The 24,721-nt window shown below is 30.4% G+C and overlaps 4 protein-coding genes across 4 annotated transcripts; 2 read left to right on the top strand and 2 right to left on the bottom strand.

Annotated features, from left to right (window-relative positions):
- Positions 1 to 6,875: 6,875 nt before the first annotated feature.
- On the top strand, positions 6,876 to 9,043 carry LOC143220403 (protein cereblon-like). The gene is made up of 7 exons (XM_076446059.1): positions 6,876 to 6,924; positions 7,237 to 7,352; positions 7,578 to 7,907; positions 8,075 to 8,327; positions 8,404 to 8,549; positions 8,639 to 8,835; positions 8,908 to 9,043. Exons 1-7 carry the CDS (start codon positions 6,876 to 6,878, stop codon positions 9,041 to 9,043), a joined length of 1,227 nt encoding a protein of 408 aa, XP_076302174.1.
- A 2,915-nt stretch (positions 9,044 to 11,958) lies between these two features.
- On the bottom strand, positions 11,959 to 17,868 carry LOC143220402 (uncharacterized). Its single transcript, XM_076446058.1, is given in 21 exon segments — positions 11,959 to 11,966; positions 12,045 to 12,195; positions 12,464 to 12,723; positions 12,812 to 12,874; positions 13,161 to 13,355; positions 13,358 to 13,427; positions 13,585 to 13,763; positions 13,766 to 13,876; positions 14,061 to 14,405; positions 14,566 to 14,754; positions 15,849 to 16,289; positions 16,292 to 16,415; positions 16,418 to 16,587; positions 16,678 to 16,758; positions 16,761 to 16,786; positions 16,871 to 16,979; positions 16,982 to 17,077; positions 17,080 to 17,134; positions 17,223 to 17,336; positions 17,412 to 17,553; positions 17,639 to 17,868. Coding segments are annotated over 21 exon segments (3,159 nt in total).
- Positions 17,869 to 20,422: 2,554 nt separating this feature from the next.
- LOC143220406 (uncharacterized) lies at positions 20,423 to 21,326 on the bottom strand. Its single transcript, XM_076446061.1, has 4 exons — positions 21,012 to 21,326; positions 20,826 to 20,939; positions 20,604 to 20,760; positions 20,423 to 20,532 (listed from the first exon to the last, which is right to left on the bottom strand). Exons 1-4 carry the CDS (start codon positions 21,324 to 21,326, stop codon positions 20,423 to 20,425), a joined length of 696 nt encoding a protein of 231 aa, XP_076302176.1.
- An 844-nt stretch (positions 21,327 to 22,170) lies between these two features.
- Positions 22,171 to 24,508, top strand: LOC143220405 (origin recognition complex subunit 2-like). Its single transcript, XM_076446060.1, has 9 exons — positions 22,171 to 22,225; positions 22,326 to 22,448; positions 22,526 to 22,735; positions 22,814 to 23,073; positions 23,151 to 23,365; positions 23,444 to 23,573; positions 23,630 to 23,870; positions 23,990 to 24,223; positions 24,309 to 24,508. The coding sequence occupies exons 1-9, from the start codon at positions 22,171 to 22,173 to the stop codon at positions 24,506 to 24,508; spliced, it is 1,668 nt and encodes a 555-aa protein (XP_076302175.1).
- Positions 24,509 to 24,721: the final 213 nt, after the last annotated feature.

Below are 24,721 nucleotides of genomic sequence, written 5' to 3' on the forward strand. Positions count from 1 at the left end.
TGTTACGAGGAAGTAAAAGGATTTCCTGTGTCAAAAAGAATTGTACATGTGTAAATTACTGTATATATTGTTATTCTAAATGTTGGGAAGCATACATTTATGAATAAACTATTTAATAATTATTGTAAATGTTTTGCGAGCCTTTGAAAAATCGGTTAAGCTCGGGTCGTTCCGGTTAATCGCGCGCCAATTTTCCCGCGCTTCTGGGTAGGCACTCGCGTCAAGGCCACGTCAATTTTTATTTTATATCAAATTATTATCTTTCACTTATACCTTTACGCAAATTTTTTCATAGTTTAGGATGGTTGATGGGTTTGTGTTATATGAGGTCCATCTGGTCAATATCATTTTTACCCGCTATTCCCTTTTTTTAACTTTAAAAAGTTGTTTTAAACGATTAGTACAGGAAAAACCATTGCTACGTGTCAAAAAGAATTGTACATATGTAAATTACTGTATATATTGTTATTCTAAATGTTGGGAAGCATATATTTATGAATAAACTATTTAATAATTATTATAAATGTTTTGCGAGCCTATGAAAATTCGGTTAAGCTCGGGTCGTTCCGGTTAATCGCGCGCCAATTTTCCCGCGCTTCTGGGTAGGCACTCGCGTGAAGACCACGTCAATTTTTATTTTATATCAAATTAATATCTTTCTCTTATACCTTCACGCAAATTTTTCATAGTTTAGGATGGGTAATGGGTTTGTGTTATACGTGCTCCATCTGGTCAATATCATTTTTTACCGCTATTCTCTTTTTTAACTTTAAAAAGTTGTTTTAAACGATTAGTACATGAAAAACCATTGTTACGAGGAAGTAAATGGATTGCCTATGTCAAAAAAAAATTGTACATATGTAAATTACTGTATATATTGTTATTCTAATGTTAGGAAGCATATATTTATGAATAATTTATTAAATAATTATTGTAAACTGCTCCCGGCCTTTGAAAAATCGGTTAAGTTCGGGTCGTTCCGGTTAATCGCTCCCCACCATTACCCGAGGTTACGTGCTGGCACCCGACGGCAAGGCGACGTCAGTCTTTCCTCGGCCGTCGCGGCGCGTACATCCAAACTTAAATTACCCAAATAAACAAATTTAATAATTTTTTCGCGCCTCGTAATTCATTTAATCTTTTTTCTTCACTTCCCATCTTCAACTATTTACTTAATTTATACATCTATAATGATTCTTTAACGATTTATTTAATACAATTATTCCCTTTTCACTTTTAAAGATTTATTTAACTAAATTATTTATTTTTCGGTTTTAACAATTTATTTAATTTATTAATTTATTATTCATTTTTAATAATCTATTTAATTAATTTATTTATTATTCCCATTTAATAATCTTTTAAATTTATTTACTTATTATTTACTTTTAACAATTTTTTAATTATTCTATTTATTAATTACATTTAATAATCTTTTAAATTTATTTACTTCTTATTTACCTTTAACAATCTTTTAAATTTATTTATTTATTATTCGCATTTAATAATCTTTTAAATTTATTTACTTCTTATTTACCTTTAACAATCTTTTAAATTTATTTATTTATTATTCGCATTTAATAATCTTTTAAATTTATTTACTTCTTATTTACCTTTAACAATCTTTTAAATTTATTTAATTCTTATTCTCTTTTAACAATTTTTTAAATTTTATTTACTTCTTATTTACTTTAAACAATTTTATAATTAGTTTATTAATTAATCAATCAATTTAATAATATTTTTAATTTATTTATTTATTGTTCAACATTTAATAACTTATTTTATTTATTTATTTTTAATGTTATAATTATTCTTTTAATAATTCATACTAATTTTATTTATGATTATTTCATTAATACTTGTATAAATAGTTTACGTCTTATATTTTAATTTCGCTCGTGTTCGTGGACATTAAATATTTTTCTAACAGTTATATTAAATTATTACCATACCTTTACTAAATCGTATACGTTCGAAGGATTGTACGCGCGATTTTTTTTACTCGGTACCGGTCGAAGCAAGTACGGTAGTGTACGCGATATCGCGAGTGCATTGTGAAAGTGTTGGAAAAAAGGAAGAGGATCGAAGAAATATTGACATCGCTGGATTAACGACGTGCCAAGAGGTGGACCGAGCGACGCTGATGCCAGGACGAAGGCGACAATCAATCCAGAGCTGCTTTGATACGAAGAAGTGATCAACGATCGGTAAGTCGCATGTTTACAATTCCTCTGGTTACCCATCATGTCGTAGGACGAATGGTCCGAACCGGCACGGGTAACTGGTTGTATTTTATTATTTTCGTATTGAATATATTGACCACGAGTGCTAATGTACTAGTGTACAATAGCACTCGTTATATATATATATATATTTCTGTGATTTATTCGTTGGATCAGAATAGGGCTTTCTTGTACGTCGCGTATTAGAATCTAGGTTGAAAATATTTCCAATTCTTAGATTAGTATCTTTTATATTATTTCGAATCCTATTTTTGTCACTATGCTCGCTACTTTGCTTCGTTACAACTCGAAGGAACTTTTCATTTATCCACATTTGTGTAATATTACTGTGCATACTCTGCACATTGTATTCGAGGGTTCACCAAAGTTCCTCGAAATTCGATACATTGCGATCAGGAATTAAACCTTTATCGCCTTTTGATATGACATTTAAAAAATAATAAAAAAATAAAATATAAAAATTTATTTTTATTTTTATAAAAATAAAATATAATAAAATACAATAAAATAATAGTATTATTAAATAAATAATATAATAAATAAAATACTATTATTAAAATACTATTGTTACGACATCTAAAGCGCCATAAGAGGCAACACGCGTGGCGTATTAAGAAAGGATTCTCTTATTTCATATAAGAGTAATCCAATGTAACTATCAATCCTATCTCTCAACTTTTATTTCCACCGCATAATTAATTGCATTTCCTCTGTTACCGATGTAAGGCATACTATATTTTGTAATTTACATTGAAATTTATTTCCCCGCTTATATTGTATTATATATTCTATTACGTTTTGTACCATGCTTTGTATTATATTTTTCTGTTGTTTTCAGGTACGGGTCTCGATTGCGTAGCCACCTCCACGTGGTGAGACCTGGTAATTGGCATCGTTTGTCAAAGATGTGTTTCAATATTCGTCTGAATAAATTTTATTTCGTAAATTTCGGGTTAATATAATAATTTCATCTTTGACAACGATGCCAAGCTAAGAGCTACGCAGTACTCGCAGTCCAGTCTAGCTTCCAATGGGCTACCTTCTGGTACCCTGAAAGCTAGGCTGGAATTGCGAGTACCACGTTATTTACCCCCCCGCACGGGGCAACGTGGGACGTGGAGGGTCATGGTTGGACATGGAGGGTCATGGTTGGACATGGCGGGTCATGGTTGGACATGGAGAGACATGGTTGGACATGGTGGGATGCGTGTGCAGGTTTAATTTCTTACAGGTTAGGTCCGCCGATTGTATTTCTTGTATTTAATATATTTTTTTCTCCCTCTTCCACTACTAATATTTCGTGTTTCATTTGGAAAGAAGGGTTTCCGCGTTCTTTTTCTTTTCTTTTCGCTACCCACTTCGCTCATTTCGCGGCCGTAAATTATCGCTAAGCAATCTCCTGTTTCGTAAGTCGCACTTCGTTCGTATATCGATTCAAACTCAACCATGTATCGCTTCTGTCGCGCAACGTCTTCAAAGCTGCGTTGTCGTTCTGGTGTTGCCGCGGCATGCTGTCGATTATCCGGCGGGCCGGTTTCTGGGAGGGGTCCTCCGTCAGTCGTCATTGGATGATCACTTCGGTGTTCTACCCTTTGCCGCAGAGGCGTTCATACTTCCTGGGGCCGGTTCCAAAGGTCTTCGTCGGTATGTCGTTGTAGCATTCGGTTCGACGATGCAGTAATGAAGCGTGTAAGTCGCGTCAGTGTAAGTCGATGCAAGGAAGAGGGCGAATCGGTACGAAGAGGGCGCTGGAGCACGAGATTGCATAGTGCTCGCGTGTTCGTCGGGTCGCGTCGCGAATTTTTCACAACTGCTCGCGGTTTTTGATGTACAGTCGATAATGGCTATGAGTAGTGTTACGGCAGTAGAGTTTTAAAACTAGCTTACCGACTCGAATAATCTTTTGTTAGACACGATTATTTTACTAACGTGTCAGTAGCTTCATTTCCCTCCTTATTTCCAAATGAAACATACATTTGTTTGTTCTAGGATAATCTTAGGGGATCCCCTTTATAGTTTTATTATTTACTTTGTATTTTATTTTCTAATTTATTCTGTATTTCTCTTTGTAATTTGTTTTGTAATTTATTTTGTAATTTATTTTGTAATTTGTTTTGTAATTTATTTTGTAATTTATTTTGTAATTTATTTTGTAATTTATTTTGTAATTTATTTTGTAATTTATTTTGTAATTTATTTTGTAATTTATTTTGTAATTTAATTTGTAATTTAATTTGTAATTTACTTTGTAATTTACTTTGTAATTTACTTTGTAATTTATTTTGTAATTTATTTTGTAATTTATTTTGTAATTTACTTTGTAATTTATTTTGTAATTTATTTTGTAATTTATTTTGTAATTTATTTTGTAATTTATTTTGTAATTTATTTTGTAATTTATTTTGTAATTTATTTCGTAATTTATTTTGTGAAATTTTAATTTGTGTTTTATTTTGTATTACATTTTTCTATTTTTTTTAGGTACGGGTCTCGTTTGCGTAGCCACCTCCACGTGGTGAGACCTGGTAATTGGCATCGTTTGTCAAAGATGTGTTTCAATATTCGTCTGAATAAATTTTATTTCGTAAATTTCGGGTTAATATAATAATTTCATCTTTGACAAACGATGCCAAGCTAAGAGCTACGCAGTACTCGCAATCCAGTCTAACTTCCAATGGGCTACCTTCTGGTACCTTGAAAGCTAGGCTGGAATTGCGAGTACCACGTTATTTACCCCCCCGCACGGGGCAACGTGGGACGTGGAGGGTCATGGTTGGACATGGTGGGATGCGTGTGCAGATTTAATTTGTTACAGGTTAGGTCCGCCGATTGTATTTCTTGTATTTAATATATTTTTCTCCCCCTCCCCTTCCACTACTAATATTACGTGTTTCATTTGGAAAGAAGGGTTTCCGCGTTTTTTTTCTTTTCTTTTCGCTACCCACTTCGCTCATTTCGCGGCCGTAAATTATCGCTAAGCAATCTCCTGTTTCGTAAGTCGTACTTCGTTCGTATGTCGATTCAAACTCAACCATGTATCGCTTCTGTCGCGCAACGTCTTCAAAGCTGCGTTGTCGTTCTGGTGTTGCCGCGGCATGCTGTCGATTATCCGGCGGGCCGGTTCTGGGAGGGGTCCTCCGTCAGTCGTCATTGGATGATCACTTCGGTGTTCTACCCTTTGCCGCAGAGGCGTTCATACTTCCTGGGGCCGGTTCCAAAGGTCTTCGTCGGTATGTCGTTGTAGCATTCGGTTCGACGATGCAGTAATGAAGCGTGTAAGCCGCGTCAGTGTAAGTCGATGCAAGGAAGAGGGCGAATCGGTACGAAGAGGGCGCTGGAGCACGAGATTGCATAGCGCTCGCGTGTTCGTCGGGTCGCGTCGCGAATTTTTCACAACTGCTCGCGGTTTTTGATATACAGTCGATAATGGCTATGAGTAGTGTTACGGCAGTAGAGTTTTAAAACTAGCTTACCGACTCGAATAATCTTTTGTTAGACACGATTATTTTACTAACGTGTCAGTAGCTTCATTTCCCTCCCTTATTTCCAAATGAAATATACTTTTGTTTGTTCTAGGATAATCTTAGGGGATCCCCTTTATAGTTCTATTATTTACTTTGTATTTTATTTTCTAATTTATTCTGTATTTCTCTTTGTAATTTGTTTTGTAATTTATTTTGTAATTTATTTTGTAATTTATTTTGTAATTTATTTCGTAATTTATTTTGTAATTTATTTTGTGAAATTTTAATTTGTGTTTTATTTTGTATTACATTTTTCTATTTTCTTTAGGTACGGGTCTCGTTTGCGTAGCCACCTCCACGTGGTGAGACCTGGTAATTGGCATCGTTTGTCAAAGATGTGTTTCAATATTCGTCTGAATAAATTTTATTTCGTAAATTTCGGGTTAATATAATAATTTCATCTTTGACAAACGATGCCAAGCTAAGAGCTACGCAGTACTCACAGGACTCGTTAGAGTCTAACCTCTAAAAGCTACCTTTTGGAATCTTGTAATCTAGGCTGTAGTCGCGAGTATCTTTTTATTTGCACCCCCTGTAACGTTGGACATCACTGCACATCTTTGTTTTAGGTTTCATTAGTCCTAGGTTCTTCACTACTAGAAAATTAATGGCAAACCATATTTTCCAAGATTTCAACCCAATATCCCAATTGGAAAATTCTATCCGAATTGTTATTCGAATAATGTCCGACTCCGGTTATACATATTTAATTAGGAACTGTAGCTCACGTATTTATTTCAATGTTGTTATACTCTGTTGAGTGTAATGCATAATGTATACTTTGTGTTTTAAATTTTACATGTAAAGTGAGCTTAATGCTTGCTTATAAACAAAATGTTTTCGATTTTCTTAAAGGGTAATTATTTTATTAATAAGCTACTTAGTGGGCAAACTGGATTTAAAGTATCATTTCCAACTTAAATTTCAAGTAAATAACGTATGAACTTACATTCTAAATGAAGTTCGATTCATGAAAACTGTAAAGTGCATTTTACGTAAATACGTGAGTTGTAGATAGAGGGCTTATCGTGTTTGACGTTTGTGGAAAGAAAGGTACTGATTATTTACAATTTTTAAGATCTTAAACGTTCGGAGGAATACGTAGATGACAATGGACGCCAACGTAGATGATGACGAAACACACAGTGAATTAGGTATATCTTTTTATGTGATTTATATTTAAACGTGTGAAATTCTTTTTAAAAAATTATAGGTTATGTATAAAATTTTTCACATATTGTTCCAAGATTGTACAAATTTTCCATCTGAATTATTTATAAAATATAAATCATGTCCAACAAATATTTATAATTTTACAAATATATTATTTCTATGCAATAAATTTAGTACCATTATATTATTATATTATCATATTATCTTTGTAACTTACTTTAGGTTTCTTGTGTACATATGTACTTTTTTATAATAAAGAATTATAGGAAAAGATTAAAGCACTTGTTTTATAGAATGTCCAGAAAATAGACAATATAATGCAGAGGAAGATTATTCAGAAGAAAATACAGATGAATCATCTGTGTCTACTGAAAGCACATTTGATTTGACATTACCAGCAACGCATTCTGTAAGTTTTCAATAAATGTTTATACATTTGTGTGAAACGCTTATTTATATCCTTATATGTGACACAAAGGAAGCATTGTATTTCCATTATCTTATGGAATTTTATTATGATGATAAATATTTTGTACAATTGTTTTTCTTATAAACAAAAATGTTTTGAGCATATAGTCTGAATTCATTCAACGGTATTTAATCAATTTTTAATCATATGTAAATGTTTTATTAGTATTTAGGACATAACTTGGAAGAACTTAGAGGAAGAACAATATTGGGTGATTGGCTTTATTTAAATTTGCCACTATTGGTAAAACAGTCTGTAATGTTATTTCCTGGACAGACATTACCAATGACAGTATTTGATTCGCAAACTATTGATATGATAAAAACATGTATTGAAAGTGATAGAACATTTGGTGTTGTATATTTGGGACATGATAGAATGGTACCAATAGGCACAACTGCAGAGATTTATGAGTGCATGTATGATCCTGGACAAGGTTTCCGTTTGAAAGCTAAAGGTAGACAAAGATTTAAGATCCTGAAAGTTATAGTTCACGTAGGTTTTAATATATAATATATTTTTAAATTTATAATACAGTAGCTAATAATAGTATATAAGTTAATAAATTTACGAATCTAACAAACAATTTCTTTCATTAAAGCAATATTTCTGAAGAAAAATTGTGAAATAAATTATTAACGTATTAATTTTTATATATATAGGGTTATGGTAGAATATCAGCCCATGTAAAAGTTTTACCAGAAGTAACGCTTGGACCACCATTTTTGGATGAACGTTTAGCTTCGTTAGATCACTTACGAATACATCCAGAAAATGATGATGATTTTAAGAAACAAGAAAAAGTAGAAAATTTAGATGCTGCGGTTACTACTTGGCCTGCTTGGGTGTACAGGCAATATGATCCTTTACGACTTTCATTAAAAATACGGCAACGTTTGCAATTTATCGAAAGCAGTATGTACTGTACATTATTTTGGTTTTTAAGTTATTTAAATTATTAAACTCTTAAAAATTATTTACTCAATTTAAGAGGGAAGTAACATACCAGAACATCCTGTATATTTGTCATTTTGGGTTGCCCAAAACTTATTTATAGACGATGATGAACGAATCGTCTTACTAAATTATGATTGTGCAATTTCAAGATTACAAAGAGAAGTTAAATATCTTGTAGAAGTATGTAAAATTAACAATTCTTATTAAAACTTTATAAATATAATCAGATTTTAATTTTATTTTTTATTTTTTAATTTCTTATCGTGTAGGACAAAATATTTGTTTGTTGTAATTGTGATTCCTACATTGGGAGACAATCACATATATTTCCAATGAGTAAGGAAGGTCCACAGGGTACCTATTGTAATCCTTCTGGAATTATACATGAAACTGTTACTTTATATCACGCGCAAGGACTTACGCTAAGTGAAGATCCACCATCAATAAATTACACATGGTTTCCAGGGTAAGAATTATTTTTACGCTTCTTTTATTTTCTATAATAAATTATTTTATACATAAGTTTATGTTATGGTAGATATGCTTGGATTGTGGCAACATGTAAACATTGTGGTGATCATATGGGTTGGAAGTTTACAGCAGTTCAGAATAATTTAAAACCTAAGGCATTTTGGGCCTTGGTGCGTAAGAGTTTGAAAAATAAGGAAATGTGAGCAAACCAAAAATTCTTTATATACATTAGGTCGGAAGATTTGGTGATTAGTTTAAAAATCCTGGTGCATATTTCCAATAGTTTGTTAGCGTTGTATGACCACGCGCAATTGTTTGTGCTGCTCAATTTCTGTGAGCTTTCAGTAGTGATAATATTAATTTTCCACTATCAAAGAAGACTATAAAACACACTGAAACAGTTATTTACTGTGAGCTTTCAATCGACTGAAGTACAGTATATACAAATTTCAACATCTGAGTGTATATAGAATTTAATTTTGAAGTCTCGTGTGAAACGAGTTTCATATAAAAATACGTTAATTTGTACACGATCTTATTTCATGTCTATATTAATCCTAAAAAATTGTAAATTAAATGGGTCAGTCACATTTAAAAAATACATTGATTGTTATTTTTTCAAAAACAGTTTTTTTTTTTTTTCGTGTTTTTTTATGAGTGTCTAGATAATATACAATTTGTAACTTAAATTTTTTATGTAACTAATCATTATGGGACATGTACATCCATCTTCAATATCAATATAGTAATATAATAAGAATTTGTCAACATACCTTGCCTAAAAAGTTCACAAATTGGAACTTGCTGATGTCTAATAGTAACTAGGTACAAATTTTTTACGGTTTAATATTCCCACTTAATATGATGAAATAATGATAAACCGTGATGAAAAAATTGAAATATTATTAATTTTTCTTATTGATGTGTAATATTTACATGTTTTCCTTTTTATATCATTATTCAAGGAATGCATGTACAATTGCAAAATGTGTTTAACATCATGTCATTTATCATTATTATACCGAACTTCAATAATTATATACAAGTTATAAACAAAGATATAATACATGTTATTGGAATATGATATTTTGTTATTTGTACATCAGAATTTAATAAATGTGAATTTAACGTCAATTACATAGTTATTTACAAATTTTATCACCTTTTATTACTTTTTATTTATTATTTAGAAAAAATATATCTTTAATGTATTTAAAAAAATTAGTTATTTTAAAAATAAATAAGCATACGTGATGCTAAAAGAAATTGTATCCAAGTGTATTGAAATACGTAAAATGCAAATATAGGAAAGTAGGAAAATCAATTAAAATGGATATTTAAAAGGAAACAAGGATAATATGAATTAAAATACGTTTCCTCATTAATTTCTTGCGCATGTCGTATATTTCTCGATTACCTTAATTCAATTAAATTTGTTATAATTATATCTTCATCTCAATCATTCTCTTGTATATGTATCATGTTTTCTTTAATCGTGTTGAATTAGCAGATATGTTTAACAATCTGCTACAAAAATTTAATCATTCGACGATAACACTTTGTATTATAGTACTATCATTCAGACATATTTCGTTATATATCGTAATTGTTTCGTATGTATTCGAGATTCGGATACGCTGACTCGTTTATATTTATCATTTCGACAGTTGCTCGTCGTTTCCTGAATCCTATGTATGTCTGAATACCATTCGATTCTTATAATTTTAATTCCTAAACCAATTCAATTTGTATACTTTTAATATGCTGTTGGCTGATTATACAAATGCGACGAAGTATCTACTATAAATTATATATTCGTCTGGCACAAGCTTTGATGACTAACTTTAAAGTACATCAAAGAATTTCTTACACTTAATTCTTTTAAAGCACCACTATTATAGCTCATCTCCCGTATATTCATCATAATCTATTTTCACATATTGCATATTTGATACTATATATTAATAAAATAAATATTTTTTTAATTTTCTTGTATTTTAAAATTAAATGAACATACGAAGTTGTAGAATACATATCAAGACACGTTAATGTTGATATTGCATGGCAATATTAATTGTGAATTCAGCTTTATATAAAACTGAAGAAGCAAAATATATATACTGAATGTGAATTTTAAGGTGATAATCATGACTCAAACTGCAGGAACGAATGATTTTCGATTATGACTTCAGATCTAAGATTTTTCTTGAAAAAAAAAAACAACGATTGATTTCCTTATAATTTTTTACATTTTAGTTTTTTTTTTATTAGCATGTATCTATCTGCGCATTTTCACAATAATAATACATATTTATAATACATATATAACAGAAATCTTTTGTCTAGGAAACAGACAAACAGATAATATTCTGTTAAAAAATTTGTTCTAGTGTTGCCAGTATATAAGCATTTTATAGTATAAATGTAATACGCCATTATATTTTAAATAAAAAGTCGCGATAAGTGTCAATTGTATTTTCTTCTGTAACATAATTCCCTATTTGAAATTTAAAAAAAATGTCTTAATACAAAAGAAAATAATTCTTTACGAATTTTCGTCGTGTGAAATTTTGACTTGTGATACATGTCCTTTTGAAAATGTTATTTACACAAAAAAGCATTTCTTATGTTCGCTTGAATATGGTTTACTTGGATCCGAGTAATATATACACAAAAATTTTAGTTTAGTATAATTATCATGATAAGTATCTTATTTAATGTGTTAATAATTAAATCATGATCATTGCCTTTGACACCTGTATCATCTCGATCTACATAAACTTAATCGTAGTAAGACTGCCAGACTTGTAAATAGTTCGAATTTACTATAGATTAAATATGAGAATATTATCGAAAACGTATATAGGAGTATATTCGTCGCATATATTCGAAAGTATTCATTAAATTATATTCCAGTATTTTGCAATACTCGTTTTTAACGATAAATACTCATCCAGTGAGAATAAAGTATCAGAATAAAATTAATTGAAAGATATTGACACGGGTCAGGAAAACGTACGTAACAGACTGTCGGGTTTTTGTATCATTGCTGACTTTCGTCTTGTCTCACATGGATGTTTTATCATACCACTTGTACACTTCGCGTATTCATATTTATTTATAGATCTGTAATAAAAATATTTTATATGTTTTATTATCATATTTACTACAAATGACAATTAAAATACTTCTCGTATTACTTACTTTCGATTTCCGATCCTGCAGAGATAAGTTTAGTGTGCGGCAGTGCAGTTGTGCTTGGTTGTTGATTATTTAGTTGTCCCGTGGTCGCTGGTGCAGCAAAACCTGGAGGTGGTTGCATTGCCCAATGTTGAGTTGGTGCGTTCTGTTGTTCCTTATAAAATAAGAAACATTCGTTATGTAAACATGTACACCGGTTATTTAAATAAAATATGTTGTAATGTGTGTTTTCAATAATTCGTTCTTTAAATTATAATTTCACAATGTTTTGAATTCGTTTTACTTTTTTATAAATCAAGAAACATAACTACGGTAAAATAAAAAGAGAAAAATATTGCCAAGATACAGTTATATAAAAAATATACTGAAAAATATACTGGATTGTAAAACGGATTTAAAAATATCATAAACGTGTTTAATACCTGTTGCGCATTATGTGAAACAGTGTGTGTAGGATGAACATGTGGAAATTGCCATGTACTAGTAGTTTGGAATGGAAGAGGCCTAGAAGAACTAACAATAGCTGGATCAATCGAAGTCCAGTCTGCAATAGGTCCAAAATTGTTCCATCCGCCTTTTTGATGTAATGCTTGATGATGAAATTGTTGTTGTTGTTGTTGATTATTAATATCACACCAATCTTTAAGCGTATACACTGCATCTCCTGCGCATTTACTAATACCTGTTTTAAATATCCAATCAAATATTAAACATTAATCATACAAAAATATAAAAATATTCAATTACTAATAGTTATTATTAAAGGGTACCTTGTGAATTCAGAAGGGGGTTTCCATTTGGAAGATAGGCATTTTGTTGAGATGGTTGTGCTCCTGTAAACAGCACACTAGACGAATGACTCATGTATAATATTATATTGATTTTTTGCAAAGTCACAAGAATTCACTTTTATACTTGGATAACACTATTGCTCACCACAAATACATATTTACTGACACTAACTTACTATTTCCAATTTATACAAACAAATAAAAAATATATCTTTACTTTTTCAAAAATTACGAAAGATTTATTTATATTTTGAATAGATAGCTCGAGTAAACATAAAATACGTTTACAATCACCACAAACTATTGACGAAATTACGAAAATACTAACCCGAAAGAGCATTGTTCGTGGGAGCTGGTCGCGGTATACCAAGACCAAAAGAATTCATGTGATTTGGTGTAGAACCAGGGAAACCTGGTGGTGGAAGGCGACTACGTTGTCCCAAACTGGCAGCAGCCACAGTACTCTGAGCAGGACTTTGCGTACCACTTTGTAACAAATTTTGTGGAAGACGAGACAGCAGGAATGCGACTGTTGAAGAACTTGTAGATTCTGCAGATGTTGAGCCTGTTGTTGTAAATGTGCTATATGGGTAACCTAAGTAAGAAAAATACAATAGTATGAAATAAAAATAAAATAATAGAACATTTAGCGTTTCTTTTAAAAAACGATTACTAGCAAATTATTAAATTTTTTAAATAATTCTCAAAAAAAAGAAAAAATAAACAAGAAAAAGAAGAAATATGAGAATTACCTGTGGAAAATGTTGTTGACCAATATTTGCAATATTTTGTTGATGCTGTACCCTATTTTGTTCTTCTCGTTCTCTTTGTTGTTGTTGTTGTTGCTGAAACAACCTTTGTTGTTGAATTTGCATTTCGTTTTCCATAAGTTCAGCTAGAGCTTTCTGTGTTTCATGAAAAGGATCAAACCTAAATCATCATCAGCCTTTAAATCTGAACCAGATTCTTTGTGATTCCGTACTTCCTCCAAAGTTGCATGACCATTTTGTTTTATGTATTCACAATTTTCTTGATTTGTTGGGCCTTAGGAAATAATAGTTATTTTTGTTATTAATATATTTCAATTTCAATCCCATTTATATTCTATCAATTATATTGTTATGTTATTTTAGTCAAATATCTGATTATTTTATACAATTTTTTAAGTATTATATGAAAAGTAATTATAAAAATTTGATATATTAATAAATTAATAATTTTCATAAACTACTTACCTGTAGAGCAAGCCTTTGTTGTAATGAATTTTGTTGAAAATCTGCCATAAATTTAGATGCAGGAGAATTAACAAGCAAGCTTGATGTGAAAGTACCAGAAGGTTCTGACAGAGTAGTGTATTGTAGATTAGTGTAAACTTCTTCATCTACAAAACCTTCAGAATTAAATGTTACTCCTGGTGAACTAGAAGGACTGGATTTTTGTACAACATGATTTGTTTGTGAAGTTTCAGGTTGAAAACCAAAAGCTGCTTGCCAATCTTCACTGGATTGAACCATTGGCAATGAATCAGGAATAGAAGCTAAGCCTGTGGTTGTCCAATTCAGGTTTGGATTTGCTGTATATCCAAAAAAAATAATTGTAATGTTTTTTTTACGTTTGATTTTATATAAAATATATGAGAATATAAAAAGGGAATCAGACAAATATAAGAATTTAATCAATTTCCCAAAAATCAATTTATGAAAACCACAATACTAAAGATTATATGTACATGCCTGTTAAAGTAGTAGGTGGCACTGAGGTGGTAGTAGAGATTTTCTGGAAAGTATTTGAACTGAAGAAACTATTATTGTCCGTCTGAAAGATCGATCGGTGATTGAATTGTATTTGAGATCCATTATGTAGTCCTGGTGGTGGCTGTTGATTGGCACCTTGTGATGAATTTGTGCTAGCTGGAGAGGAACCTAAAGATGATACGCACAAATCTCTACACTACGAGACGCGATCAAATCATTTTGGTAGTGTTCAAATGCCAGAATAAACAGCTTCTAATACTATTCCTCTCTGCCACCATTAATGAATCTCAAAGAATGTATATATCTGTGTCTGGAAAATATCCTTATATTTAAACATGGAATAAAAAATTATAAAAAAAACAAATCTTACATGTATATATATACATATTTATTTATATAAAAAAAATATATTTCTGCGTAATATTTCATTGTATGTAAGCGAGTGAACAATTTTCCAGACACTTAACATAAGTGTTCAAATGATGTAACTTGCAAGAAGGATAAAGTCAAGTGTGTACAAAAACACAAAAAACAGTTACTATTTTTTTTCAAAGAATTCTCTTTATTTTGGCATATATCTATAACTATTTAAGTTCTATTCTACAGTTATGAGACAGCCATCAGACTTGCATGTCATTAATATACTATACATTGCTCAGAAGTTATTGTATCATATGTTTAAGGTACAACATACAATGTTATAAGTGATAGGCACACATTTAGAATGATTTGTGATTTATTACAAATACTCTGTATGACATGTTGTAATATTAAGTTAAATGAATTAAATATTGTAACTCCTATGTATAATCTCTTATGAACTTATCATAAGCCAAGAGTATAAATTTCCTTCTATTTCTTTTGCAAATATATATTTGTGGAACTTTATTAAGTTATAGAAACATTTCCAAAAAATAAATATATAAAAAATTCGTACACTTCAATATAACAAAATAAAAAAATTTTATAATCAAGTACTGTTTAAAATGATTAGAAAAGAAACAAGTTTAGATTGTAAATCTTTAAACTTAAATAATAAAAATTTGCAACTATAATAAATGTTTCATAAATTTCATTATAAACTCTAATATACATTTTTAATAATAGCAATATAATAGAAAATTTTTTTCAATCTGTTATTTTTTCTCTTATTTACATATTATTTAACGAATATTTTATATTAAGTTTAGCTGTTTTGTATATTTATTTTAGAAGCAGAAAATCAATACATATAGAAATGATCACGAATATAAGGAACTCACCCAAAATAGCAGCACCACTGTTCTCCTCACTTGATTCTGCTAAATGTTCCACTTGATGATTCACATTTGAATCTTCCGTACTTGAAATTGTACTAGCCGGTGTACTACCTTCGCGCTGTTGATCTGTTTCACTATCCGAATGCCGACGCTCTCCATTTTGCACTATTCCATTTACTTTAAGTTCATGAGATGATTGTTGTTGCTGTTGCTGCTGCTGTTGTTGTTGCTGTTGTTGCTGCTGCTGTTGTTGTTGAACTAATTTGGATCCTTTATTATTTTGTTGTTGTTGCTGTTGAGGTGGCGGCTGCTGCGGCTGTTGTTGCTGCGGTTGTGATTGTTGTTCCGATTTACACTTATTACCCAATTTTTGTAATACATCGCTATTCGATTCGGAGGAAAAATTTCTAATATCCTTCTGCCCATTAATTTGTGATTGTACATATTTTGCGTACCAATAGAGCTAGATTCTGATCGAGAAGTTGTCCGTGTACTATGTTTTTCTTTATTTTGACAATTTTTATGTTTATTCCGCGCTGCCTGAGCTTTACTTTCACTATTACTTTTTTCCTCCTCCGTATATTCATATTTTCACCTTTATTATTATTGTTCTGTTGTTGTGTTGAACCACCAGACGATACATGACTCTGCTGATTTGTTGTACCACTTCCGTTTGTCATGTTGTTTTGTTGTGATGTTGTTTGTGACGGCGGTGATAATTCTTTACAATTTGTTTGTGAACCTATAGGCATAAAATAAACTAATTAATAGTCTATATAGAAAGATATTGTTTTCAAATATAAATGTTAATATTGTGAAAAAAAAAACTTACTATTTGTTTGCCCAATTTGTAACGATGGCCAAGCTTCTTTGGCTTGAGAATTTGAAGTTCCATTCTCTCTAACAATACTGCTGTCACTGATGGTGATGGTGTTGGTTTCTATATAATAATTATTGTCCGAGTTATATCATCTTCTTTTCTTTTTTAAATATAATTTAATAATTGCAAATGTAAAATAAATTACCGTTGTGCAGATGCATATGACGCATGTAACGATTGCACTAATTTACGCTCATATTCTTGATGTTTGCCCTGGTGCATCTCTTCCTTTGTAAATGATGCTTCCTGGTCCCAAGATCATGTAAATACATACAATCCGGTTTTGGACATGGCTGATTACGCATAAAATGCGAACAATATTTTGTTGTTCCTAACGACGTTTTAATTGTTCGCCATCCATAACAACATTATTCACAGCCTCTATAGCACGTAGTGCATCTTCTTGACGCTAATAATATATAAATTGTTCGATATAAAATGCATTTAAAAATAATCAAATAATAGTAGTTTTTAATGTAAAAATATATGTAGCTTACTTGATAAGTAACGTAAGCTGAAGCATTAGGACCTTGAGACCCTGCATAGGAAGTGCTTTGATAACTTTGTGAATTTTTCCAAATTTTCCAAAAATATTCATGTCGCTTTAATACCTGAAAATTCATTAATACAAAAGTACACTATTCGCTTCAGAATACTTTAGTCGGTTCATTTATTTCTCTACTTACATCAGCATCCGCAAGTCTCAATGGTAATCCTACTACAAATACTAGATTTTTTTGTACTACTCTCACATTTGCTAGATGTTTACGGTTTTCTGTAACCCTCTGCTTACGTTGCTGATCTTTTAATCTCTTTTCTGCCTTTAATCTAATAAAAGAAAACGAACGTACAAATATATATTTATTTACGATTGGTTCTGACATAATAAATTTGTGAAATAAACATTACATACCTTGCAATTTCTTCCATACTGAGAGGTTTAAAATCAGCAGGATTTTCAGAATAGGCCTTCCGACAGGCAGGGCATAAACCATTTTCATCCGTACGAATCCTGTGCCAGCAAAATCTACATATTTGATACCCACAAGTGCATGGAAAGAAATTCAAATCATCCACTTCCAATGGTTCCATACACAAAGGGCATTCTACTGCATCTTCTCCACTTTGATTCAATACTGACATTTTTGTTTCTAGTTTTTATATCACACAATATAGTAAGTTACCAAGATTTTTTAATTCGTAAACCCTGTACACAAATAAAACATGTTTCACACAAAATATCCAATACACTTAAGATTGTAGACATGAAAAATATGTAAGCAATAATTATTAAAATATTTCAATTTTAGCAATGAAATTATCAATAAAATATGCACAGTAACACTGAAAATACCCAGAATATACATTTTAATAAATAAATAACATCGTTATTAATACAAAATCAGTATACATACGTGCAAAGTTTCCACAATGTCTTGATACTATGTAATTGACTGTACTTGTAACTTCTTACACACTAATATCCTTGCACAATCTGAAACAAATAATGGGATGTTAAAATGTTGTACAGTAAGAATGTTATGAGTCAGACGTGTCATCGAGTACTAGCAGCCGTTTTCGTGCAATTCCACGTCAATTCGTAAGAGAAACTTCGCAACGTACGTCGTAACGAAATTTTTTATATATTTCACCGTGGATGTGTTGGAATTAACGTATACCAGAAGAAATTGGAACATAATATTCTCTCGTAGAAAATAGAATAGGAAACGGTGACTGTTTAGCTGACAGATTTAACGAACAGTTGGAAAGGAAGGTCCGTTTGACAGGAGCTGTCAGACGAACGATAAACGAACAAATAACGCTTTGGATTTCAGGCAATTAGAGTAATCGCGTACGCCCTACGGTGGACGTAAAAATGACAAGTTTGTACGTGAGGTTGAGAACGACGACGAAAAACTTGCGGTAGGGCCACCGTCTGTACTCTCCCACTCACTTTCTCTCTCTCTCTCACTCTTACGGTGAGACACGAACTATACGAGAGGCGACGATCGGACGAAACAGCTGTTGGTGGCGTCGAGAGAAGCGAAGAAACGTCAGAGAGCGAGTGAGAGGTACTACGCCATAGCAGAAACCTACGTGAAAATCCGTGAAAAGTCAGCGTGGTGGGGCATGACACGTAAATTCCCCGGAGCTTCGAATACAACTATCCACATACGCAAGGACGATGGCTCGATGTTTCGCGATACGATTTTGAAGAGGGGAAAAGGCTAGTGGCGAGCAAGAGAATGAGAAATGGAAGTAACGAAAGGAGTGGCGGAGGGAAAGAGGGGGAAGAAAAGAGAGGAGGAGAAAAAAGCAACAGAGAGGGCTAGAGACAGAGTAAGAGAGAAAGAAATGGATATACGAAAACGAAGATAGATAGAACAACGATGCATCATTCGTTTTGTCCCTTTTTAGCCAATGGTCGTTGTCTTGATCTTGCGCGTAAAAGAAAAAGACTCTCACCGATCTCTCATGTCTTCTGTACCTACTTTTGAAAAAACGTAATCCTAATTCGAACGCAAACAAGTAAAGCCCCCAACTTAAATGTTCAATTTATGGAAATGAAAATTGTAGTTGCGCGATTAACATAGTATGGTTCGCGGCGAACGTCACAAAGGATTGAATGATTTGTCGTCAGAGGGGTTGCTAAATACCCTGGACTGGTTACAGGGTATACCTGGTTCGTTTAACCTTAACTTCGTACGATAGGATAACTTTTCGACAATCCTTTAGGATTTGAATATCGCGTGCCACTGTTTTTCTCGATTCTGGAGTTATGTTCACGCATTCGTCAATCCAAATTTTTTGACTCTTGTTTACTTACGTTATAACTTTTCCACTAACAAATCTCTTTTCTGTACTGGGAAATTTTTGTACAGTCTTCTAGATCTGGTCGCATGCGCACCGCGACTGCGCAGAAGCGGACATTACATACACTGGTATTTAAAGAAAGGCGCATAGGTAAAGGATTCTGAAAGCGCATGTCAACCAAAACTTCGATTACGTTATTATGCGTAACAAAATTTTTACCTTCGATTCTTTTTTTATTCAACTTGATAAATTCATATTAATATGCAATATGAAATGAACATTTGGCGAATATTTTTATAATATTTCAAGGTCCACTAGCAATTTTTACGTTCACAGTTTCTTCTATTTTATATTTACCGCGCACTCGGAAATAATCAGTGACTGATTTCACAGTGCACCAATCGTTGAGAACAAATGTTCCTAGTATTCAATAAACTAGGGGTACATTCTCATTGGACAGACTTTGTCTTTAAAATCACTTAAATCAATCTACATTTCTTGTTAGTACAGGATATATTACAATAATATTTTCTCTAAATTTCATGATGATTTAAAATCAAGTATTGTATTTTATTTTAAAATATTAAAATCTAACCTTACACTTTTCTTTGCGTTTGGCAAGTTAATACAAAATTACCCAAAATTAGTATTGCAATTTATTTTGTTAATTCAATATTTTATAAACAAATAAGGATATCGATAAATTTTTGTGGATTATGTAATGTTACAATTTATACCAGTCATATATAGTTTTTAAATAATATGATGCATATTATATTTTCCTATTACCATCCTTGCTTCTCGAACCAATTATTTTATTACATTTATTACATTTTTCTGACTTTACCTTTATAACTTACACCAAATAAAGGATGTCGAATTCTCAAATTTTTGGAAATGGCACACTGCAGTTTTCTATTTGCATTGGTTTAGTTTTTGAAATACTTGAAAGTTTTCGTCTGACACTAATCGTGCCTGCTGGCTTCATATTAACTATATAAAAACAGTGCAAATGTTACAACAAATCACTCATTATATTTTTAAATAAAGAAAAATCAGATTACCAGTTTTATATTTTGATTTTACTTTGCCAGTATGAAGTACACATGTAACATTACATTTAACTTCGTGATTCACTGTACAATATCTTTCTTCTTTAATTTTAAATTTAGATTTTTCTCCAAATATTAAAGTCTGGCCTTTAAGTTCATTTGGATCTATCTAAAAATGACATAATGCTTATATTATCGATATATTATCTTTATATCTAAACATATTTGACTCACTGTCCCAGGAATATCCATAATCCATATGTCTTCGTTATCAGATAAATCATCTAAGCTAAATGTAGCATTAGTAGTTTCTACAATTAAATCTTCTCTCTGTATTAAATCATTGATCTAAAATAAAATTAATAAAATAATTTTATACAAAGTTAATGGTAAAAAATGTATAGAATAAATTTTGCTTACATTATATGGTCTTATAACAGATGAAATATCCATTGGTGTTCTATCATGATTTATTTCAGTTTCTATTTCATTGTTATTTTTGGCATTTTGTTCTGTCTCTACTATGCTTATATCCTTAGTTTTTTTCAAAATACTTTTTCGAGAAACAGGTGATATAATAGATGGGCTTGATGGTTGAATTTTTGTACTAATTTTAATAGATTTATTACTTTTTGGCTGATATATTTCTGTTTCCATGGTATCCATCAAAACCATGCTTTTATTTAATTGAGTGTTTAACTTAGTTAAAGAATCTTCCACATCTAGATCAGTCATGTTTAATAAAACTATAAAATTGTATTTTCTGCTTTTTATTCAATAAAATTATTTATAGTTTTTCAATTCATTAAATTATTAAAATTCAAGTACAAACAATATTATTCATTAATCTATCAGTATTATATATGCACATTAATATTTATATAAAATATAATTTTCACACTTTTTACATACTATTCTACATTTCAAAGAACTATTGTCCAATACACTATATGCAATCAATTGAATTTAATATTAAAAGTATATTGCATAAATATGTGTAGTATTTAAATTAGTAAAATATTCGCGTATTATTGTTGAATACGTTTTTTACTAGCACATTTAAAATTTAATAATAACATCACAATAAACGTAAAAACAAAACTTGATACTTTATAGGTTGGAATCATGTGTCTTACAATATTCTATATATCACTTTAAACTCTTGCAATAGTTTAGTTCTTAACCGTTATTAAGGATATTCTTCAATGTTAACAACTATAGAAAAATAAGGTACGGTTTACAATTACGGTATAGCGAAATTTATTGATTTAAAATTGCATAATTTATATAGTAACTCACATAATAGATATTTCAATGTAGCAAATTTGTTATAATCATATCTAATTTGTATTATTGCTGAAATATTATTTATTATCTATTTAATATAAGATTTTCCGTGCGATGGCGTAACGGATGTAACATTTTGAGTATGTAAGTCAAGCGGTTATTCTAGGTTTGCTAATATCATTGATTAAGTTTAATTAAAAGCGCCTATTTTTTTAGACTACAGCTTCAGTACTTTTTAATTAATATTAATTCTTTGGGTGCTCAGTTTTAAAATAATTACAAAATATATAAAATGTCTCTTACTGAAAATTTACGGCGATCTTCTCGACTAAAAGCCCGCGTAAAAGGTAATATATATATGATTAATATTAAAAGATATATTGTAATATTAATTTTCAAAAATATATTTACTTATAATTTTATTTTTAATAATAATTCTTATTACAGAAAGTACACCTATAAAGTATACGTATACATCATCCAATTCAGATGAAGATTTTGATGTAAATCTAGTAAGTAAAATACAAGAAGAACTCCAAAATGTAGAAGAAAATATACAAAAACCACTTGGTAATTAAAAAAAATACTTTTATTATTGTATTAGTTTTTGTAATTTTTCAAGGATTAAGTACATGTTATTAATTTAGAATTATTTTCAAATGATGATATAAGTGGAGAGGAATTATATAAATTACAAACATCTGTTAAAAAAGATAATATGACACAAAAAGCACAGTTATGTTGTACACCTGTTAATAATACTACATTACCTGTAGCTAAAGTAGTTCTTGAAAAAGTAAATTTAAATGACAGAAAAATCTTGAAAATTCCTAAGGAAAATCCAACGGTTGCAAAAGGTATAATAATTGATAAACTAATATAGTACTCTTTCAGTGATAATAATATAACATGATTATTTTAATTCTTTTTTTCAGCTGCTGTTAGTCAGAAAAAATATAAATCTGGATTAACTTCAAGTGAAAGTGAAAGTGTGTCTGAATCTAGTGATTATGCACCATCTGATGATGACAAAGATGAAACAAGTGACAGTGAAAATACAGATGTTAGTAGTGATGAAATAATTGTATTGGAAACAAAGCTTAAAAATCCAAAATTTAAATTACAAGCGAACATATTAAGTACACCAAAAAGAATAAATAAGAAAAATAAACCTTCAGTTATTTACAAGGATTTTGTAAGTAGAAGATAATAAACATAAATGGGTATAAATTATGCCTAAATTATTCACTGCCATTTTTTATATTTTTGAAGCATATGCAAAGTGATGAATACTTTGCTACACAATCAGAGAAAATAATTACATCTGACCGGACATTAGAATATTTACGTAATAATCGTTTAACGAAAGAAAAATTAGAACAGTTATTAGCAAATCAAAATTATGTGTCCTCACAACATAAAAAAAATATTTTGTCATTAACTGAACATTATACTTCATTATTTCCCATGTGGTATTTTATTATGGAGTAAGTATTAAAAATAAATAAATATTGAAATCTATTGATTTTTAATAAATATAGTAATATTTTTTTGTTGTCTTACAGGCAAGGTTACACTGTATTACTTTATGGTTTGGGATCAAAGAGATGTTTAATCAATCATTTTCATAAGAATATATCTTATCATCCATCGCTAGTAGTAAATGGATTTTTTCCTAGTTTAACTACAAAAGATGTAAGTTACACAAATAGAATTGAAATGCAAATATTGAAATAATATAATATTTTCAGATTTTGAATGGTATAATTACTGATTTATTGGAGTTAAATTGTCCTACCAATGCAACTGATTGTATACATCTTATTAAAAAAGTTTTAACAAAAAATCCAAAGGACAGACTTTATTTATTAATACATAATTTAGATGGCATAATGTTACGTTCAAGTAAAGCTCAAGATTTATTGTCTTGCCTTGCAAGTGTACCAAATATTTGTGTTTTAGCATCAGTAGATCATATCAATGCTCCGCTATGTATGCTTCATTTTTTATTACATTTTTTTTTAACATTTATACATTACTTCTTTCCATCAGTTCATTATGTTAATTTTAACATTAATTCTAATCATTTTTGTATGCTTGTACATTTATAGTATGGGATCATACAAAACATGCTAAATTTAATTTCTTTTGGTGGGATACATCAACATTTTTAACTTATCAAGAAGAAACATCTTATGAAAGTTCACTTATGGTTCAGCAAAGTGGTGCTCTTGCTGTGTCATCTCTTCATAATGTTTTCCTTTCTTTAACTTCAAATGCTAAGTCAATTTACATATTGCTTGCGAAATATCAGTTGCAAAATAGCAATAATGTTAATATTACTGGTAATTAGAAACTTGTTAAAAAAATTACTTATTGTATCTTGTGGTTTTAAATTTAATTTATTTAAAATTTTGTTTCTCTTAATAGGAATGGCATTTAAAGATCTTTATCGAGCTGCTCGCGAAGGATTTCTCGTAAGCTCAGATTTAGCGTTAAGAGCACAATTAACTGAGTTTATAGATCATAAACTAGTGAAAATAAAACGTAATATTGATAGTGTTGAACATCTTGTGATCCCATTAAATAATGGACTTTTGAAACAATTTATAGAGGAATATGATACATGATATTTTTAACTGTTTATTGCATGTAAAATGTGATAAATTAATATGTCTTTCCTACATGAAATCTATTTCAAAATATATTTTTCTATAAAAGGTGGAAAAATAATAAAATATGTTACAGGAAAATACAGTAGTGAATTCTACAACTGCTACATTATATCCTTAAAACAGCCCTTTATACATATAAATTATTAATTATTACTATTAGTAATATCT

The sequence above is a fragment of the Lasioglossum baleicum genome, unplaced genomic scaffold, assembly GCF_051020765.1.
Source record: "Lasioglossum baleicum unplaced genomic scaffold, iyLasBale1 scaffold0933, whole genome shotgun sequence".
Taxonomy (NCBI): Eukaryota; Metazoa; Arthropoda; class Insecta; order Hymenoptera; family Halictidae; genus Lasioglossum; species Lasioglossum baleicum.